This window comes from Sminthopsis crassicaudata, chromosome 1, assembly GCF_048593235.1.
Source record: "Sminthopsis crassicaudata isolate SCR6 chromosome 1, ASM4859323v1, whole genome shotgun sequence".
Lineage (NCBI taxonomy): Eukaryota > Metazoa > Chordata > Mammalia > Dasyuromorphia > Dasyuridae > Sminthopsis > Sminthopsis crassicaudata.
In genome coordinates, this window is record NC_133617.1 from 236130268 (window position 1) to 236151117 (window position 20850).

Here is a 20850-nt window from a genome sequence, read left to right on the forward strand (position 1 = left end):
TTGAGAGAATTAGGATTGTAAAACCATAGTTTCCTTTTCCTTGTTCATTATCATGAATATTCTTAAAGTCTTACAGCCTGTGGAAGACCTCCAGAATATTGATGACACTATAAAGCTCCTAAATATTGCTGACAAAGGGTTGATGAAGGCCTACTGATTAATGGGCATTTCTCTTAGTCAATCAAAAGAGTTTCCTGATTCTGAAAATGACCAATCATAAATGTTAATTTCTCATTCTACTTGTAAAGACCTCCCAAGGCCTATATAATCCCCTCAGTGATGATCAGAGGCTTCATTGGCTATGAGGATTTAAAATGTCAGATTTCTCTTTTGTCATCAGCTGCTGTTTGTTTTTTACTCCATTTTATCATATCATAACCTAGTACTGTATTTGGTATCCTCTCCCCTCTCCTTTTCAGTTTCTTTTTGTATATTGTCTTTTGTCTGACAGATTATAAGCTTTTTTATTTCTTTCTCCAGTATTTAGCACATAGTAATCTCTCAATAATGTTTCTGTTACACTTATTACACATGAAACATGAGGCAAGTCACTTAGTGCATTGGACCTCAGTTTCCTCATCCATAAAATCAAAAATTTGCACTGATTCATTTCTAAGGTACTTTCCTACTATTTCTCTAGGATTTTGTGAAGTTATAATTGAATTATTGATCTAGATTGGTAGTGGCAGTTTCTCTAAAGAAATGAAATCAGAGTTTCTGACAAAAACACATATGCACAAGCCTAACCAAAAACTCAAGCCCTTAAAGACATGAAAAACACCATAGGGCACTAATTTAATTCTTAGATGACTTAAAAATAGAAGTGGAAACAGGCTGCCAGTGATCTGGGAAGCCAGCAACAGGAATATGGAAAGAGGCACTCATTGCTTGGGTGAACATGGGCAAATCATTTAATTTCTTTAGGCCTTAGCATCAATAAAATGAAGGGATTGGATTAAGACTCTGTGGTCCCTTTGAGCTTTTTAATTAATAAATCAAAAGTAGAAGGAATGGAAATACATGGAATGTGGTATGGACACAGAATATGTGTGCATCTCGAACCATTTACCCACTTTGTTAGATAACCCAAGTCCCAACTTGTCTTCCTCATTGAGTGAATCGGCGCTTCAAAAAAGCACTGAATTCAAGCATAGAAATGGATCTAGGAAAGGGGAATGTGGGGGGGGGAGGGGGGAGAGGAGTGAAGCCTTGTAAGTGGATGACTTTGTTCTTCCTTTCTGCTTTCCTACTCCCCTCCCCCCCCCCCCAGCATTAAGGGAAACTTCTAGTGTAGTTGTCAATTCTACATTTTTAAGACTTCCTAAAATGTGTAAGAAAAAAAAAAAGGCCAGGCAGGCTCTCCATGCTTCTAAGAACCAGTGCGAGGAAGAAGAACCCTCTCGGATCGTGACGCTTTGGGGGTTCTTTCAGGAAGCAAACGCCCCCGGTAATTGTCAGAACTAAGCACCCCCAAGAAAGCTAAGGCAACTAGCCTTCGTCTTTGCGCAGATTCCCACGTGTCCAAGCCCCTTGACCCGCCCCTTTCTTCCCTCCTGTCTACGGATTGGCTGCGGTAGAGAGGAGGGAGGAGCCTAGCTGTCAGAATGAAGAAAGAAGCTGGGGGGGAGGGGTGTGTGTAAACCTGACAGCACTAGGGGGAAAGAGCTTTCGCCTATGAGACACTTAGGGTCTAGGAGCGAGACACAAGCACTAAGAGTAGAGGGGAGGAACAGGTGGATGTTGTCTCTGAACCCCATCCTTTATCGAATTTATTGGCTTACAAACCAAGGTTCTTTATGTGACTATATTTTCATATTTATTTCCCTTCTCTTACCTTGCCTTCTTTTCTCCCGTAGGCTTTTTCGTCTCACTCCTCAGACATTCACCCCGCGTTTTCTCAGGATGGTTCAGTCCAGGATGGGGGGGGCGGGGGGAGCCGGTGTGCTCTGCCCTAGCCGGTGCTCTTCAGGAGCTGCCAGGCTTACACGAGGCTCGAGGACCTAGAACTGGCGCGGGAGGGAGCGGGGGCCCTCTGCCGGAGCTACCTGCCGGGTGCACCCCGCAGCCCGGCAGTGGCTCGGAGCGGGCGGTGGCGTGGCTGTGGGGTTAGGGAGCTGAGACTCCCGGGCCGCTGCAGCTCCGCTTAGTGCGGGGAGAAGGACCGAGTGGGCCGGTCCCGCGTGGGGGCCCCGGAGCCGGACAGCTCATCAGCCCGCCTTTCCCAGCCTCGCTGTCAGCCTTCACCGGGGCTGGCGGCCAGTGGTGGTGCGGGCCCGGGAGAGGGGGAGCAAGCGGCGGGAGGGAGGAGGTCTGAGCTGGAGTGGGGACTTCAGGAGGGGAGCGCGCTGCAGGAAGTGGGGGCGGCGGCGCAGCCCCTCGGGGGCCCGTGGAGAGGGGCGAAGGCACCCCGGAAACGGATTTCGCTTCAGTGCCCCCGGGATCTCTGAGCGTGGGGAGAGCAGAGAGACCATCGGCCCGGAGCCGCTGCTGAGTAATTGCGGGCAGCAGCAGCGCGGCCGCCGCCACGCGAGGCTTCAGCTTCCACGTCCTATCGACGAACTGCAGGCACAGCAGCAGTAGCGGCTCCTCCTCCCGGCTCTTCCCCTGCAGCTGCTGCCCTTTGGCTCTTCCCCGGCCGGTGGGTGCCACGGTTGTGGGGGCTTCTCAGAGCCCCACTCTTCCCCTCACCGTCCCCCCCGCCTCCTCCTTCCCCATGGCCGGGTCGGAGCAGCAGCAGCCGTCTCGGCGGCGCGAGGAAGAGAGCGAGCAGGACTCAGCGGCCGCGGCGCCCCTGCACGATGCCGAGCTGGCCCTGGCCGGCATTAACATGCTGCTCAACAACGGCTTCCGAGAGTCGGACCAGCTCTTCAAACAATACAGGTGACCCGCACCCCTCCCCCATTCTCTGCACCAGCTTTCTCATCCTTTACTGCTCATTTAACCTTATTCCATTTCCCCCCGCTGGGTCTGGGCGCTGCCCTTGCCGCTGGCCATCGAGCCTTTGCTGCTGGCTCTTGTGCCCTGCCCTGTCCCGCTCCCAGACTGATGCTCACCCCTTGCCCACCGCACCTGATCCCCAGCCTCCCTTCCAACAAGAAGACGCTTTAGGATTAACCTCGGTGCTTTACTCCCTTTTGAATTTAGCTTCGGCTCGCTCTCCCCCCTCTCCCCTTAGTTCTTTCTGCAGCTGCTTTTCCCCATCCACCTCTTTCCTCTCGGGGAGGTGTGAGGGCATGTGCGCCTCTTTGTGTTTTTTACGTATCCATTTCCCGCTCTCTCATCACGGCGCTCTCCTCCATCTCTTCCTCTTTGAAGATCGTTTCTTGTTTGGACTAGATACTACTTGAGGAAGGAACCCGAGTCGGAATTGCCTGGTGATTTTAGGCTGTTGATAGAGAACAAAATTTCCTTGTGTATGCTGTGCAAGGATTTGTAAATGGCTTGCGGATTCCCTGGGATAGTTTCTCCAGGAGATTTACCTTTGTGGTCTGATATATCTATTCTTTGAAAACTAAGATACATAATTGCCATGTGGGACTACAACCACACTGAAATCTGTATCTTTCTCTCTCTCCGCAGTCTTCTGAAACTTACCCTGAAATACCTAAGGACATAAAAGGAGGGAGAAATTTTATTTATACATACATATATATATATATATATATATATATATGACAAGAGAAGAGGAAGAAATTTCACACACACACACACTAAGCGAAATACTGTTCTCCACCTTCAGGATACATAGGGTTGCATCTGTGCAGATAAATTGGTAAATACTTCTGCAGTAGTGTTTTGTCCGTGGTAGGTGCTTAACAAGTCTTGGATTTTTATGAGTAAGGAAAAGAAGCAGATTTTCATGGTTTGTACTTTCATAGAGAGAATATAGCTAAAAGTTAGCCATGTGGTAGAAATATGCTTGAAGATAGTAGAACATTTATTTTATTATGAACATCTTCTATTTCTTTATTCTGCCTAAGCAAATACTATGTTTTAGGGATGACAAGATCTAGTAGTCTTTTACTTACATTTGCTTTTAATTATTTTTCTTGAAAAGTTTTAGCTGTCATCCACTTTGCATATTAAAATTTGGTTTGGTTGAAGTGACAGTATATTATAGACTTACTAAAAATCTTCAAGAATAACAAAAAATTACAAATGAATCCATTTAAAGAATGTAATTTCAATATAATGTCTTTACAGATGTTAGATCTCTCAAAGTGTTAGTAATTACTTCCACAAGTTGGAACTGATTCATTTTCATCAGACAAGGAATGAGTCTTTTAGGCAAGTGAATTTTATAAGTAAATATGTCACATTTTAATTTTTTTTTCTTTTTAAATAACACAAATGTCACTTTCATTCAGGTTTAAGTTTACTCGACTATTCTCAAAGGAAGGGTGACAGCTTTAAAGGATGCATTTGTTCTTAGGCTTTCTTGTTAAATAATTAATTGCCAACATGCTATATTTTATAGTGCCATACCATGACTTGTATAATAGTGAGGGAATCTTTCATAAAGTTTAATTTTTACCCTTTCAAGGTTTGGAATAGTGGACTGTTAAGAGTACTTTGAGAGGTTCAGATATTAATCAAAAACCTGTATGTGCTAATTGTAGCAATTATCATCCCTCCCAGGACATTCTGATAGCCTCTTTCTCAACAGTTATATATCTTATAATGTGCAAACTCTACTGATCATCTTTAAATTATTGCTATATCTTTCATGCAAATTATACTTCATTCAGAAAGTTATGTAAACAAATACTATTTTAGGAAAATGATGTGAAGTGAGGAAAACTCTTCTGAAGGAAATAATATACAGCTGGGTGGCTTTTGTTTGAAGTAAAAATCAAAGCTAGTAACATAATCTAATAGTTCCTGCTTCCTTGTCCTTTTTCTCTCCACTCATGCTTCCCTAAACAGTATTTTAAAATTTGAAAAAAAGATGTCACCATTTATCACATTTATCCTGTTGCTTCTTAAAAACCAGATTTGTGATATTGAAAGCCACAGTGATCTTCATAAATCACCAAACTGCTTCTTTTCTAACTCTTTTACTTGAAATCCATTTTGAGTATTGGGTTTTCATTTTACCTGGTCAATCTAACAATAGAAAACAAGTGTCTTTAAGGCTGTTTTAATTATTACACAATTTGGGCCTAAAATTTAGAAAATTACAGATTTGAGTTTACATTGGCATCTTGCATTCTTGTGCTGCTGTCCATCTTTAGATACCACTAGTTCTCTGGAAAGCAGCAGACTGTAGAATATGCAGTATTGGACTTGGATTCAAGAAAACCTAGCATTTCAATCCTGAATATTTCATTCAGCTCTAAATCCTGTGATCTCTCTCTCTCTTTTTCTTACTAGTTGTATATCCATGGGCCAGTCACTTCACTTTTCTGCTCTTCAGTTCTTTTTTTGTAAAACAGGGATAATGATAACTATAGTAATTGCCTCATAATTTTGTTGTAAAGAGTAAATAAGGTAATATACATGAAAGTCTTTGCAAACTTAAAAATGAATGTTTCTTAAATGTCAGTTATTATTATCCTCTTTTACTGAAGGCAACTTACAGAACTAAAATAAGAGGAAAAACCATGTTTACCTATGGGAAATAGTTATTTATAGAAATAGATTCTCATGGAATGATGAAAAGGAAGTAGTTTAAAATAGGTAGTTAATGCCACTTATAGAGAGTTATTAGGATAAAATGTTTTTTTTTAATCATACTGTATATCTGTTTCTACAAACAGATTTATTTGGGAATTCCTGGTAAGAAAATTTCCTCTACCTTTTCCTTAACCTTTCTGGTTTTAGAAAATTGTCTAGGTTCACTGAGAGGTTATAGTAACTTGTCTACTGTCATGTTGACAGTATATGTCAGAAACAGGATTTGAATCTAGATCTTTATCCACTATACCAGAATATATATTTTTAATTGTTTTATTTTTTGGAAGTATACTACATCCACTGGCTTAAAAAATATTAGTCAACAATAGCATAATGATCTATCTTCCACAGAGAGAAAAGAGGCTATTTATCCATGTTTGAGGGGCTTTTTTTGATTAGTGGTGACAGATTTTTTTCTGATCCATATGTCTTCTTTTTTTGGTTGTCTTAGAGCATAACATATGATCATCAAACAGAACAAAGCTAACTGGGCCTATATATTCAAATCCTGAGATCTTGTGTTTGTTATTTACTTAGTGTTCCAACCATAGTATTCTTACCTGGCATAGGCATATTGTTGGCATATTTGAATGTTTTGAAAGTGCTTGCAAAGAATGTTCTTTTCAGTAGATAAATATTACCCTGGAAATCTTTTTATTTATGCTTCTTATTTGCTTGTCATACATACCCTCTTTTCATAGGTAGAATTTAGTTCCAGTCAACAAATATTTATTGAGTTTCCAACTATGTGGAAAGACAAAGGTAAATAAATAATCTAGTTCCTGCCCATAATTATGGTAGATGACAAAATTAGTGGTAGCCAAATTGATGACTTTTTTCTAATGTTATTTTCCCCTAATACCATTGAGATTCCTTTCTTTTAAAAAAAATTACAGTTAACTTCTTTTTAAGTTTTAGGTTGGCATGTGAATTAGAAGGTATTTGCCTGGTTGTTTTAAATTCTCTTTTTGGGTTATATCTATAATTCTTTAAGATGAGTGCAGAGAATCTTCCTCAGTATGGTCTTCACATTTGTGTGCATAGCCAGTTTTGGTTATTCAGAGCCTGATTTCTAATTCTTCCATTCTGCTGCTTACATTTTGATTATTCCTTGATTTTTATTTCTTTTTAAGTATAGAAGATACTAAAAGGAAATAGCTAAAACTTGATGAATTGTGTTATTTTTTGTATTTAGGTGGGAATTGTAAAGAAGAGGTTGAAACTAGAATGAAGGGTTTGAAGATTACTCTTATACACAGGTTTAGCAGATAATTGAGGTTCTTAACCTTTTCAAAACTGATCTCTGAAAAAAAAATGTGTTTTGCCTAAAGTAATAAGAAAAGAATCTGTGAATTTCTTAGCAGGAAAATCTCTGGTTCCCATATGATTGCCAAAGTGTATATTTTTCATCAGTATCTCAACTCATAATTTTATAATTATGTTGTGGTATAACTGAGAAAATGAAGAGCTATCTATGCAAGTTGTACATAAGTACCCTAAAATTATTATATATATGGTCCTTTCCTTTTGGGACTTAAAGTTTTTGTTATATTGCAAGATCAAAATAGTGATGACCCCAAATCCCTGAGCAAGAAAAAGAAAAAATGGCTCCAGAAAGAATGTTTGTGGAGAGCAAGGGCTAAAGGAGTTATATCACCTGCTATTTTACCATGTGAAAATATTGTTACTAACATATTCTTCCAATCAAAGCCATAGGGTGAGTGAAGTGAGCAGAACCAGGAGAACATTGTACACAGTAACAAGATTATGTGATGATCAACTATGGTAGAGTTATACAAGCAATACAATGATCTTCTGATAGACATGGGAAAGAAAATGCCATCCTCATCCAGAGAAAGAGCTTTGGCAGCTGAATGAAGATTGGAGCACACTATTTATTTATCTTTATGTGTAATTGGAAAAATAAAATACTATTAAGAAAAAAATATGTATATATATTTCAGTTAGATTTACCAAGTTCATGGTCAAGCTGGGATTAGAATCCAGTCTAATCTCTTTTTTGGTGTTACTATCATGAGCACAATGAAGGCAAGGGCTATGTCTTATACACTGCCTAATGAATAAACTGACAGCTAACATTTGATTATGTTAAATTAAAAAAGTTTTGTGCAAACAAAACCAATGCAGCCAAGATTAGAAGGAAAGCAAAAAGCTGGAAAAAAATTTCAGCTAACATTTATTAAGTACTTACTACTAGGCACTGTCGTAAATGCAGGCAATAAAAAGAAAGGCAAAAAAGTTTCTACTTTGAAGGAGCTCATGGTTTAATGAAGTAGGACAACATACAAACAACAATTTGCAAACAAGATATATACAAGATAAATTGGGGATAGTCTCAGAATTAAGGCACAAAAGTTAAAGAGGACTGGAACAGGCCTCTTGCAGAAGGAAAGATTTTATTGAAAATTGAAGGAAGTCACCACCTTTAGGCAATGAAGAGGAAGAAAAACATTCTCGGCATGGAAATTAACTGATGAAAATTCATGGAGTTAGGATATGAGATGGGTAAATGTTGAGGAGGCTATAAAGATGGGGATAGAGGGCAAATTATGAAGAACTTTGAATTACCAAATAAGGGAAAAAGAGCCAAGTCCATCATGTTTGATCACATAATCTTGTTACTGTGTACAATGTCTTCTTGGTTCTACTCACTCCTCTTAGCATCAGTTCCTATAAGTCTCTCAAGATCTCTATGAAATCATCCTGCTGATCATTTCTTATAGAACAATAATATTACATAATATTCATATACCATAACTTATTCGGCTATTCTCCAGTTGATGGGCATCCATTCAGCTTCCAGTTCCTTGACACTACAAAAAGGGCTGCTACAAACATTTTTGTACATGTGGGTCCCCTTCTCTCCTTTAAGATGTCTTTGGGATACAGACCCAGTGGAGACACTACTGAATCAAAGGGTATGTACATTTTAATAGCCCTTTGAGCTATCAAATTGCTCTCCCGAATGGTTGGATCAGTTCACAACCCTACCAATAATGTATTAGTATCCCAATTTTCTCACATCCCCTCCAACATTCATCATTATCTTTTCCTGTCATCTTAGTCAGTCTGAGAGTTGTGAAGTGGTTCCTCAGAACTGTTTTAATGTGCATTTCTCTAATCAATAGTGATTTAGAGTACTCTTTCATATGACTAGAAATGGCTTTAATATCTTCATTTGAAAATTGTTCATATCCTTTGACCATTTATCAATTGGGGAATGACTTGTATTCTTATACATTTCAGTCAGTTCTCTATTTATTTTAGAAATGTGGCCTTTATCAGAAATGCTGCAGGTAAAAACATTTTTTCCAGCTTTCTGCTTTCCTTCTAATCTTGGCTGCATTGGTTTTGTTTGCGCAAAACTTTTTTAATTTAACATAATCAAAATTATTCATTTTGCATTTCAGAATGTTCTTTAGTTTCTCTTTGGTCATAAATTCCTCTCTTTTCTCTGACAGGTAGACTATCCCTTGCTCTCCTAATTTTCTTATAGTATCACTCTTTATGACTAAATCACGAACCTATTTCTACCTTTTCTTGGCATATGATGTTAAATATTGGTCAAGGCTTAGCTTAATCTACAAAAGGCCTTGTCTAATTTTCATTTTTTTATTTATTTGGATATATATTTTGTATTTACTTCTATGTAAATTTTTTCCCTCAGTAGAATATAGTCTCCTTGAAAGCACAAATTTTCATTGTGACCTTTGCATAGATCATGGGAAATAAAGGTTTGTTGATTTGAACATCTTTGAGGGCTAACTTGCTGCCTCATGAAGAAGTCTATCCATTTTTTTAAATTAACTAAATGTTAGGAAGTTTTACCCTTACATTAAACCTAAATACTTTCCTTGAAACTTTTAGCTGTTGCATTTAATATAGCTACCTGGGCCCAAGCAGAAGTGTATTGTTTGTCTCTTCAAATATTTTGTAGGATTATAGAATTTAGTTAATCAATAAGTCAGTCAATAAGTTTTTCTTAAACACCTAGTGCCAGGCACTGTAGTAATTGATGGGGATACAGAAAGAGGCCCTTGAGGAAGGAGCTCACATTCTAATGGAGGAGACACAGGATTGAATGGAGCTGATTAACTAGTATTAATACTAGTATTAAGGGAGGCTGGAAAAGGCTTCCTATAGAAAGTGGAATTCTAGATGAGATTTGAAGGAAGCCAGGGGGACCAGAAGGTGGAGATGAGGAGGGGGAGCCTTCCAGGCATGGGGGATAACCAAAGAAAATTTCTAGTGCTAAGAAATGGAGTGTCTTATTTGTTCAACATCCAGGAGGCCATTATTATTGGATCAAAGAATACTGATAGAGGCAATATTTGGGAGGCAGGGACAAAAGGGAATAGTAAGTATAAGAAAATTGGAAAGCGTGTGTGTGTGTGTGTGTGTGTGTGTGTGTGTGTGTGTGTGTGTGCACGCGCGCGCGGGCACGTGCGCTTATGCAGAGATGTAGACAGACAAAAATGACATGGAAGAAGACTGTCCCATCTTTGCCAAAAGCCATAAAATTTCTATTCCTATATGCCTCACCTCAGAGAGAGAGAGAGAGAATGAGAGAGAAAGAGTGTATGTGTGTGTGTATTGGTTTTTAAGGACTTTGAAGACTAATATTTTTGAACCTGGAAAAGCTAGGGAGCCAATAGATTTTTTTTGAGTAGGGGGATAATAGGGTTAAAACTGAGCTTTAGGAGAAACACTTTGGCACCTGAATGGAAAGTGGATTGGAATGAGGAAAGACTTGGCAGGCAGACCAACCAGCTACTGCAGCAGTCCAGTAAGACAAGATGAGAGATGGGAGCAGAGGAGAGAAGGAGCATATTTGAGAGATGTTTCAAAGGTGAAGTGGATATACTGTGGCCACAGACTGGATGTGGGCAGTGAGAAAGAGCAGGAATTGAGGATCATCACCTAGATTTCCAACCTGAGGGATTGGGAGGTTGGTGGTACTGATAGAAACTGTGTCCCCCTGATCTTGGGGGGGGTAGATCTGGGTTAGAAAAACCCTAAAATCTCAACCCTTCCTGGCCTCTGGGAGGGACCCTATCCTCCTGTTCCTAGGGAAACTCCCATAATAATCTCCATCTACAATTCAATTAGAATTCTTGGTCTGGAACATAATCATCACCCTTTATTGAATTCATCTGGATATTGCTCCCTAGCTTTGGGCCACAAAAAACCAATATAATCAAAGGCTGAACCCCAAACCTTTGCTAATTCCTAATCAAGAAAGCCCACTGAAGAAGTTATTTCTCAGTGTAAACCCATCTTTGCTAAAAATCCTAACAGGACTTAGCCCACTGAGGATCTCAGATGAATCTGAGGGAGTAATTTTCAATTCCTGAAACATTGAATTCAAAGACAAAAATAAGGGTACCTGTTTTCAAGGAATCTATTCTGTCAGAAAGTCAAGCTCTACACATTTAAATATTTGAAGAATAAATGCAAAATATGTGGTAAATACAAGTTGGTTAAAGAAAACATTGTGAAAATCAGAAAGGTATAGTGTATAAGGTAGTACTTAAAAATTTCAACTTAAAGGAAAATTGGAACTCTGTGGAAAAGTAGTATATTTTAGGCATCAGAGATGCCAATGCAAAGGCATGGAGCTGGTAAATGGAAATGGCACATGTGAAGAACATAGAAGTGCAGTCTTTGTAAGCTTCAAGTGTAGAAAGGGGAACAATATAGAATGGGGTTGGAAAGATAGGTTGGGGTTATTGCAAAACCCAAACATGAGTTTACATTTGATCCTAGAAGCAACAGGAAGCCACTAAAGTTTATTAAATAGGTAATTAACATAGATCTATGCTTTAAAAAAAAGTAATTGAAGAAAACATTGACAGATGTGTGGAGGAAGAATTGGAATGGGGGAAGTAAGGAGACCAATTAGGAAAACTTTGCAGTTATCTCAGTTATGTGAATAGAGAGAAAGGTGTCAGCATTTCAATGTGTGATAGACACAGCAAAACCAAAATTCACTGAGATGGTGAATCTGGGAGTTGGGAAGAATGCCTATGACAGCAGAGAGGAGATCATTTAGAGTTTCTGAGTCTATCAGGAAAGCCAACTTGTACATTAAGGTAGTTAAAGAGAGCACTGGCAGTTAAGGGAATCAGGAAAGGCATTATTGTATTGTGGTACTTAAAGGAAATCTTGAAGAGATATCTCAAAGAAAAATCAGATTTAAAGAGGGCTTTGATAAGTTGGAGAGTTTCCAGAGGAAGGCAACTGGTGAATTCATGTCATATCAGAACTGGTTGAAATAACTGGGTATGTTGAGCCTGGAGAAGGAGGAATTGGGTTTGCTCTTTGTGGCCTTAAAGGATAGAATCAGGAAAAGGGGATGGAAGTTACAAAGAGGCTGCTTTAGGTTTGATGTAAAGAGAAACTTCCTGACAATTAGTGCTGCTCATGAGTAATATGGATTGCTTCATAAGTGGTAGGTTCCCTCTTCCTTGAAGGTCTTCAAGCAGTTACAGGGACACTTGATGAGCATTATGATGAGAATTCCTTTCTAGTACACACTGATCTAAATGGCTAGCAGAGATGGCTTTCCCCTCAAATTTAGTTTGTTTCCTAATGGATGAGAAGAAACCAAATTTAAAATTTAATCTAGGCTGCATAGAATTACTTTTAGCTTAGTGAATCACTATCCTGGCTTTGAATTTGTTTTGTTTTCTTTGAATTGTGAATCTCAAAAGCTTTTCCTTTGTATTATGAGCTAATGTGTAATGTAAGAAGCTTGATATCTATGTCTCCCATAAAGTAAGCACAGATTTGCCTACTTCTTTTATTTAGATCTGAGATAAAGAAGTGGGATGAAGTTATTAGCCACACACTTGTCTGGTGCTGTGAGAGTTCTTATTTAAAGTTAGCATTATCCATGGAATAATAGTATTCCAAACTTTCTTCCTCAGTATTCCTAAAATTTCCATCTTCAGGAAAAGGATGGGTTTATATAGGAATACTCTTTGCTTCAGATATTCCATGTCAGGTTGATGGGGGGGGACCCTAAAACTGTCTAAAAGTTTGTGCTTAAAAAATATCTCTGGAGGTCTGAGAAGAGAGAATTGGGTCCTCAATCTCACCATTAAATCACCAAGCTGGCAAGGTGGAGGAGAGATCTTGAGACAGCTCTCTAGTCCCCCCCTACTATCCCCACTTTATGAAGGGAAGGGGAGGAAAGACGAGAGTTGCAGATCAAAGAGTCAAGAAGAAAGAAATGCAATGTTCTTGCCGGCCACTTCTGGGAATAGCAAGGGTTAAGCTGTTGATGTCATGTTGAAACTGAAGGGAGGGGGAGATTGACCAAGCCCCAAACTCCTGCCAGAAGGCAAGACACTGGGGTTGATGGCTCGACCATTGTGGGCAATCCTGCCAGTGCTTCCTGCTGGAACTCAGGACAAGGAAAGCGTGGACCTCTGTAGTTCCCAGAAGTAGCAGCGAAGAGTAGAGACATGTCTCCAAATCTCGATTTAATTTTGTGACCTCTCTCCTTGGTTAAAGTCTGATCCCTGTCATTAAAGACTTCAACAGCTGTTTGTAACAGTGGAGTGGGAGAAACTTGAGGGCTCAAAATTGGCTTCTCCAGTTTCTTTGATATATCTCCCCAGGACAGATCAAGGGGTGTTGGCCTTGGATGCCTCAAAAAGTTGGGTGGGGTCCCCAGAATAGCCAGTTTTCTCCTCAGTCTGGGAGAGATACAGCATTGAAAGAGGCACCTCTGTTCTGAGTGTCCAGAAAAAAACTGAAAGTTCCAGGATTTAATTCAGGTGAGAGAAAGGGAGTTAAGGAGATAAAGTCCTGTTCTGAAAGGGATTTAGGGGTGCATTGAGATGCAAAGGAAGACTCCTTTGTCTCTACTAGAGGGGCTGAATGGAAGGAATCTGATTCCTATCTAGCAAATCAAAGCAACATCTTAAGCTTTCCAGTTTTTGAGATTTTTTCAAGCCGAACTTGAAGTATTATTAGAAGCAGAGGTGTTTTGTCCCATTTTTTCCAGGAAAAAAAAACCTTAGGTTCCCCGATTCCATAGCTCCTTGTCCATCTCTAGACATCTCTGGAGATGGAGAGATGACAAAATGCTCCCTGAGTAGGGGGACCTTTTTGTCAGAGAATGCAGGTATTCTCAACCAGGCATCCCTGAGAGATTACTGCTAGAGCTTGGGGCTCCAATGACTCAAACTTTCCCAGGTGTTTGTGTCTAGCTGTAGAATAGACAAGAACAACAAAAAAAGGCTTTTACCTCATTCAGGTTTTTGAGGTTTTCCCAGTCAAGGAACCAAATGATGAGGTTTGGCGCAGGGCAGAGAGTTGTAGGGAACTCCTTCTGTCGGTGCAGGTCCAACGTGAAAGAATTCTCGAACCCGAAAAGTTAGACTGGCAAAAAGAAGTTTATTGGCCCTGAGAAATCAGCTTTTGCTAGGAAGACTGACTCCTGGGTGACAAAGTCCTGACAGAGAAAGATAAACAGGCTTAACACTGAGAAGAGAATGTCTTCTCAGTAGGCAGGGGGTCTTGATAGGCAGCTATGCCAAGGGGAAAAAAAGGGGTTCCTTGTTTTGGCATGGTCCTGTTTTGGACCTTCTGCAAAGAAATTAGTTTAAAATTGTCATTTTTATAAGGAAATCTGAGACTGAAGTTTCATTCAACTGAACGAGATTCCCTCAATTCCCTGTATTCAAAAATAAAAATTCATTTTCTATTTCTTCTTGCTATTGAGCAATCAATATTCATTTAACACTGGCTTGAAGAGTTAAAGGAACAGAGAAAAGTAACATCTTATAGGAATTTATAATCTAGTAGACAAGGCAGAGTGGTCCCAACTTTGGAAGTTTACTAATCTCCCTCCCCTACAAATTGTTCTCTCCAGTTGGATCTTTAAAGAAGATAGCATATTTAAAATTCTTCATGCTACGTTCTCAAAACTAATCCAAAAGCTCCCCTTTGCAAATCAGCAGTGTATCCAATTGGTTCAAGGAAAGGGATTTTGCTAAATGCTTACAAACTCATTCTTTTCCATAAACCTGAGGCATATTGTTCCATAACTATATAGAGTTAGTAGAAAGAATTGGCAGGCATATAGAACATGCTAGATTTCCAGTAGAATGGGACCACTTACTCAAAGTGGTCCTGAGCCAATTTTCAGCTCAATAGAGGTCAATAGCACCCCAAGATATGAAACCACTTTATCTTGATTCCCTGAGGCAGGTCTCTCCCAGGAGAGTTTCTCAAGTGTTTACCCCAAAGGTCAGTTTTAGGGTTCCCCCCATCAGGTCTGTACTTTAGGCACGTATACTTGAATAGCCACTAATTTTGGAATGAATAAAAATTTCCAGTCATGCTACAAGATGTTCCTGAAGTAACAAAGAGAAATTAAGAAGGAACACTGGTGTTATATAACAATTATTAAGCACCTATTGTGTCCCTTTAACTGTGACAGGACTGGAAAAGGGAAAAAAATTAAGCTAAGACCTGGAGCCTACCTTCTTGGAGCTTACTGTGTATTAGGAGAATAAGGTTCATCCATTACATAGATAATGTTGATAATAGGTGCTAAATTTATTAGAGAATTATAAAGTGAAATGCTTAGTCTGAGGGGGTGGAAGGAAAAGGACATTTGGGAGCAAATGACTTGGCTTGGGCTTCTAACAATTGTGTAAGATATCAAGAATTGGGCAGTGATCTTTGCAATCAATTTTGAACTATGCCTGTTTGTACAGCATCCTTAAATACAAATGTTAATGGGAGGTATACATAACGTCTAATTAGAGACCTGTTTTTCTAGAAAGATTGCCAAAGTAAAATTGGCAAGACATGAAAGGTAAATTGAACATTCATGGACAGGTTTTTGTCTTTGATCTGGGCTGATTCCGTGTAATTTATAAAATTTGAGACTAAAAGAGATTTGGATGGTTTCTCTTAATACAGAGTTGAAGTGTATTGTCTCAGATGGTTATACCCTTCAATTAAGGCAAAGATGAGTTCTGAACTCTTTGACATTAATGAAAATTTAATGAATAATAAAGTCAAATGAATGGAGCCAAACTAAAGGCTAGTTGGTCCCAAACTAAAGGAAGCTAATTACTTATGATTTCATTATTCAGGAAAAGCAATTCAGTTTCTAGTTACAAAGTTCTTTGATGAAATACTTTTGAAATTGCAAAAGAATGCATTTTCCTGAAAGTAATCATACAATCTTCTAAGTGTTCCGTGTAAATGAAACCATTTTTATTCTTGCTGATTTGTATTCTTTCAATAAATTTTAAGTAGTCTTATCAAATTGTAGATCACTGTACTTTGTTGTTTGGGTTAGCATCCTTTTGAGAGAGTTTGTAGGGGAGATAACAAAAGAATGAAATTTGTTTCATTTTCTTCCTTTTTTTAGTTGCTCTGCTGAAAAATTTGGGAAGTAGGATTAAAGGCTGTCTTATTTATTTTTGCATTTCTCTTAAAGCATAATGAGTGTTTTTGATATTGAATTGTAAGTGAAGTGTAAGGATTCTCTGTCATGCCATGTCTTCAGTACCATAAATAACTGATAAAGAAAATATGTAGTATTCATAGTAAAGAAAAGAACATAAGAAAAGGGAATATTTATTTAGTGTCTACTATGTGCCAGGCATTGTTCTGTGCTTTAAAAATGGTGACTTACTTGATAATGAGATGGAATTAAAACAGGTGCTGGCATACCCTACCAGATTGGGACCAGAAACAATATTTTACAACAGCATCTTCATTAAGACATTTATAATCATGCCCCACCAAAATGCTAGGAAATGCTTTTATATAAGCTTATGTAGTTGGAATTGACTCAGCTTAGCTCTTATTCCCTTCTATTTGTCATGTTTCTGAACTGCTTGCTCTGCCCAGTTTTGAGGAATGTATGCAGCATTATAGTAGAGCCTATTAATGGTGGTAGGTGAGGCATATCTGTAGATCAGAATGATGGTTGTTGCATTACTGACCTAATTAATTAGAAGTGCTAAATAAGGAAAACTTAGTTTAACTGATCTTGATCTGAAGAATATGCTTCAGGTTATATCACCTAACTTGAATGATTAAATCTTAGACAAAAACTCTCACAGGGAAATACAAATAATGAAATAAGATAAATTAAACTAGAAAATAGAAATGGAAAAGAAAATTATAACATAGACATATTAGAAGATATTGGTTTAAATCTGCTTTAATTACCTGTAAAAGTCTAGAATAATGAAAAGTAGCAAACTTGAAAGATATTTATATTTTACCTTTTTTATTTTATCACAGAGTGCTTTGCTTTCAACAAACCTAATCCATGCTAGTAGTTGTTGTGGTTTGTCATTTGTTCCAGAATGCTAGTGCATTGGATTTAAGTGAGGGAGGGCTGTGTAGGATAACTTGTCTCACTTACCCCCTCCAGAGTCATCTGGACCTAGAGACTAGATGAACAGATCAGGACACTGGAGATGGCCCTGGATACTGTGGCAGTATCCCAATTTGATGTTCCAAGAACATTGTGAGAAGAAACCCCAGCAACGTGGGTTGCCACGTCACATTGCTAGTAATCATGAAAGCTAGAACTGTACTCAACTCTTCAAAGTCAGTGCCAGCACTCTTCCCTTTAAGGTAACTTGGTGGCAATTTATAGAACTTTGAGCCTGGAATCAGGAAGATATGAGTCTTCATTCAGCCTCAGACACTTACTAGCAGGTCATTTTACTTGCAGAGTCTCACTTTCCTTATCTGTAAAATGAGTATAAAAATATCATTTACTTTCCAGGATTGAAGTTAGGATAAAGTGAGATAATATGTTTGTAAAACACTTTGCAGATCTTAAAGCGCGATATAAATTCTAGCTATTATTATGTTAAGCTGTCATTAATTTTAATAAACCTTTTTTCTTTTTAAAATATTGTTTAGTATTACAGTATTTGGATTTATAGTGAGATTATGGCTTCCAAATAATTTGAACCCCCAAAACAAAAGCTTTGTCTGATGCTATGGCCTTCCCTTTCAAATGTCTTTTTTATTTAATTACTTTGTATTTGTTTGTCTTGTCTATATTTATTCTTTATATCCTCATATTTGTACTCATGTTCCCTATTACAGTATTCATAATGTCCTTGCAAATAGGTATTGTTTAATTCAATATATATATATATATCCTCAGCACCTAGCATATTGCTTGCCTGGTACTTTGCAGGTACTTAATAAATGCTTTTGCATTTGGTTAAATTCTGGAATCATCCTTAATTCTTTTGTCTTCTCTGTTCCGGATTTCTAATCAATTCAGGTTCTTCCATAGATACTCTTTTCTCTCCATTAGCAAATGAATGGTTCCCAAAAGGTCTTGAATGTACCGAATAGGTTTTTAATCTAATTAAGATAATTGATTTTGACTCAATAAATCATGGTTCTACCCCAAGAATACCTTTTGCTTCCTATCAACCTAAACCTAATCCTGGCTTTCCTGTTGGCCCTTAGGAGTCCTAATTTGTCAGTCCCACCTAATGTCTACTCTCTTATGCCTAGTGGGTATAATGTTGTCCCTCTTTATCCTTATAACCTTCTTAATTACCCACTTCCACATATTCTCAATATCCCTAACTCCTCTAATCCTGTTAGTCTTCTCAGCTTGTGAAGCAGCCATTGGCTTTGCACTGCTGCTCAAAATCTCTGGCACCTATGGTAGCGATTTCATTCAAAACCTCAACCTACTACAATGCTAAAAGTCCTCTTTTCAACCTCTATACTTATCCCACTAATCTGATACTCCAAAAACCCCAGAATTTGAATCAACTCTACCATGCACAGCTTCCTAATTAACTCTAGAAAGAGTTTGAAGTCTTCTTGGTGTACTTCCTAAAGTATCCTATACATTGTTCATCATTTCAGTTCCTCTGTTCATTATGTGGTAGAATGGATAGCCATCAAAGATTTTTGATTAAAGTTCAAATTCCCTAATCAAGCATTTTGTGGCTCCAAATTACTTTTAAAACTTGATCTCTTATGACTTCCTGCCTTGTGTTGGGTACTTGTTAACTTGATTCTGTCCTTTCCCTCATTATCTACAATACCTCTCTTCTGTCCAAATCCTACACATTCTTAAAAGTTTAGATATATCTTCTATCAATTACACTTCTGTGGTTTTTTTCTCCCAACCTTCAAAGAAAAAAAAAAGAGAGAAAAATGACTGTTACTTCTCCTTTCTCTATGTGTACATTATATCTTTTAAATTCTCTTACAGGCATATATCCCATTTATTCTGCTTTGTGTTGTAATAATTTTTATGCATGTTTTATCCATCTTCCTGTTTACAAACTTCTGATGGCAAGGACGGAGTCTTTTTAGTAATTATATCTACCATATTACTTTGTAGTAAGAACTCAATAATTGTTTGCTGACTAAGGTGAGAGGCTCAGCTGAGTTGCTCAGTGTTATGTCGCAGTGCCTTAACAGGAATGAGCTTCCCTAGAAATTGTGAGTCAAGCTTTCTAAAACACATAACTTGTCATTGTTTCTTCTTGTCTTCCCCAACAACATAATGGATGTAATGGAGATCCCTGATGGTTTTAGACTTGCTTGTATTTTAGGGTCTCCTTGGCTGTTCATTTATACCAAGCCAGAGAGAAAAGGAAGACACAAGGAACCACAAATCACTTTGGTAATACCTTTTCCTCACTTCATGAGTATTGTCCAGTTCTTAATCCTGTAGTTAGACCATGCAGCTCATATTCTATCTAATTCACCATCATGAGCAAATATCACATAATGACATACTGTATCAGTATCTATGTTTTTGTTTTTCCTGAGACTGGGGTTAAGTGACTTGCCCAGGGTCACACAGCTAGGAAGTGTTCAGTGTCTGAGATCAGATTTGAACTCGGGTCCTCCTGAATTCAGGGCTGGTGCTCTAGCCACTGCGCCACCTAGCTGCCCCTTGGTATAGCTGTTTAAATGGTCTCCCTACTATAGCCTTGTATACAAAAAAAGACCTGGAAGTGTTAGGTTTCTTACAAGGTACTTATGCACTGAGTTCACACCTTTAAAGGAGCTCACTCATTGGTCCTTTAAGGAGCTCCGACAAGCCCATTCTCTGGGAGGATATAAGGAGCCAAGATTCAGTGGAGACAGTTAGTCTGGATTGGATCAAGGAGAGGACTTCCCGGGAGATTCAGAGGGAGGATTCAGTGGATTCACAAGTCCAGCAGATTCACAAGTCTAAAGGAAAAGCCTGCTCATGGACTTCCAGGAGATTCACAACTAGGATTGACTTCCTGGAAACCCACAAGCCCACCCTCTAGGAGGAGGAGTCTGATTCATTCCCAAGTCTACCTTTGTGCTGGCTGGAGGCTTTGGATTCAGAGGGAGCTAGAGACTGAAGCTGGAAGAGACAAAGGACTAGAGGCAAGATCAGGAAGGTCTCTGAAAACTAGCTGAGCCCCAAGTGAAGGAGACAAGACTTTGGAAAGAGACAGAAAGCATCTGGGCTTTAATCCAGATTTGGGATTATTGGAATTATCCAGAAGCTTCCCAAGAAACCTGCTCCCAGAGAAGAATTAAGATCTAGAGAAAAAGAAAATCACATGGGAGGGCTGCCAGTGTTAGGTTCCATTTATATTTCAGTTAGTTAGTAAACATTTATTAAGTACCTATTATGTGCCAGGTACTTGCAACTGTCGTTGCAAAGAAAGGCACAAGACATCTCCTGCTGTCAAAGAACTCAAAGTGGGGGAGACAACATGTAAACAACTATACAAACAAGCTATATATAAGATAAATTAGAACTAATCAAGAGAAGGAAGACACTGGTATGAAGGGAGAGCAGGAAAAACTTCTTACAGGAGTTAGGATTTAGCTGGAACTTGGAGGTAATCAGAGTAGCAAGGAGACAGGGATGAGAAGGAAAAGAGTTTCAGATATGGAAGACAAGTAGTTAAAATATCCATTCAGGAAATGGAATATCTTGTGGGAGCAAGGAATCCAACCAGTGTCACTGGACTACCAGGCATGGCAGGAAAGGGCATATGGATGATTGAAGGTCTTAAGAAAAACTGGAAAGGTGGGGAGGGGGCAAGTTATGAAGGGCTTGTTTATCAAAATAGAACTATATACAGTATAATATATGTATATATGTTATATATATATAAAGTATAA

The 20850-nt window shown here is 38.7% G+C and overlaps 1 protein-coding gene across 1 annotated transcript in view; it reads left to right on the forward strand.

Annotated features, from left to right (window-relative positions):
- Positions 1-2614: 2614 nt before the first annotated feature.
- The window catches only part of TTC39C (tetratricopeptide repeat domain 39C), a 127301-nt gene continuing 109065 nt past the window's right edge, over positions 2615-20850 (forward strand). Inside the window, exon 1 of the mRNA XM_074276878.1 lies at positions 2615-2880. Within this exon, the coding sequence (XP_074132979.1) occupies positions 2714-2880 (167 nt within the window). The 5' untranslated portion in view covers positions 2615-2713. The remainder of the gene's footprint in view (positions 2881-20850) is intronic.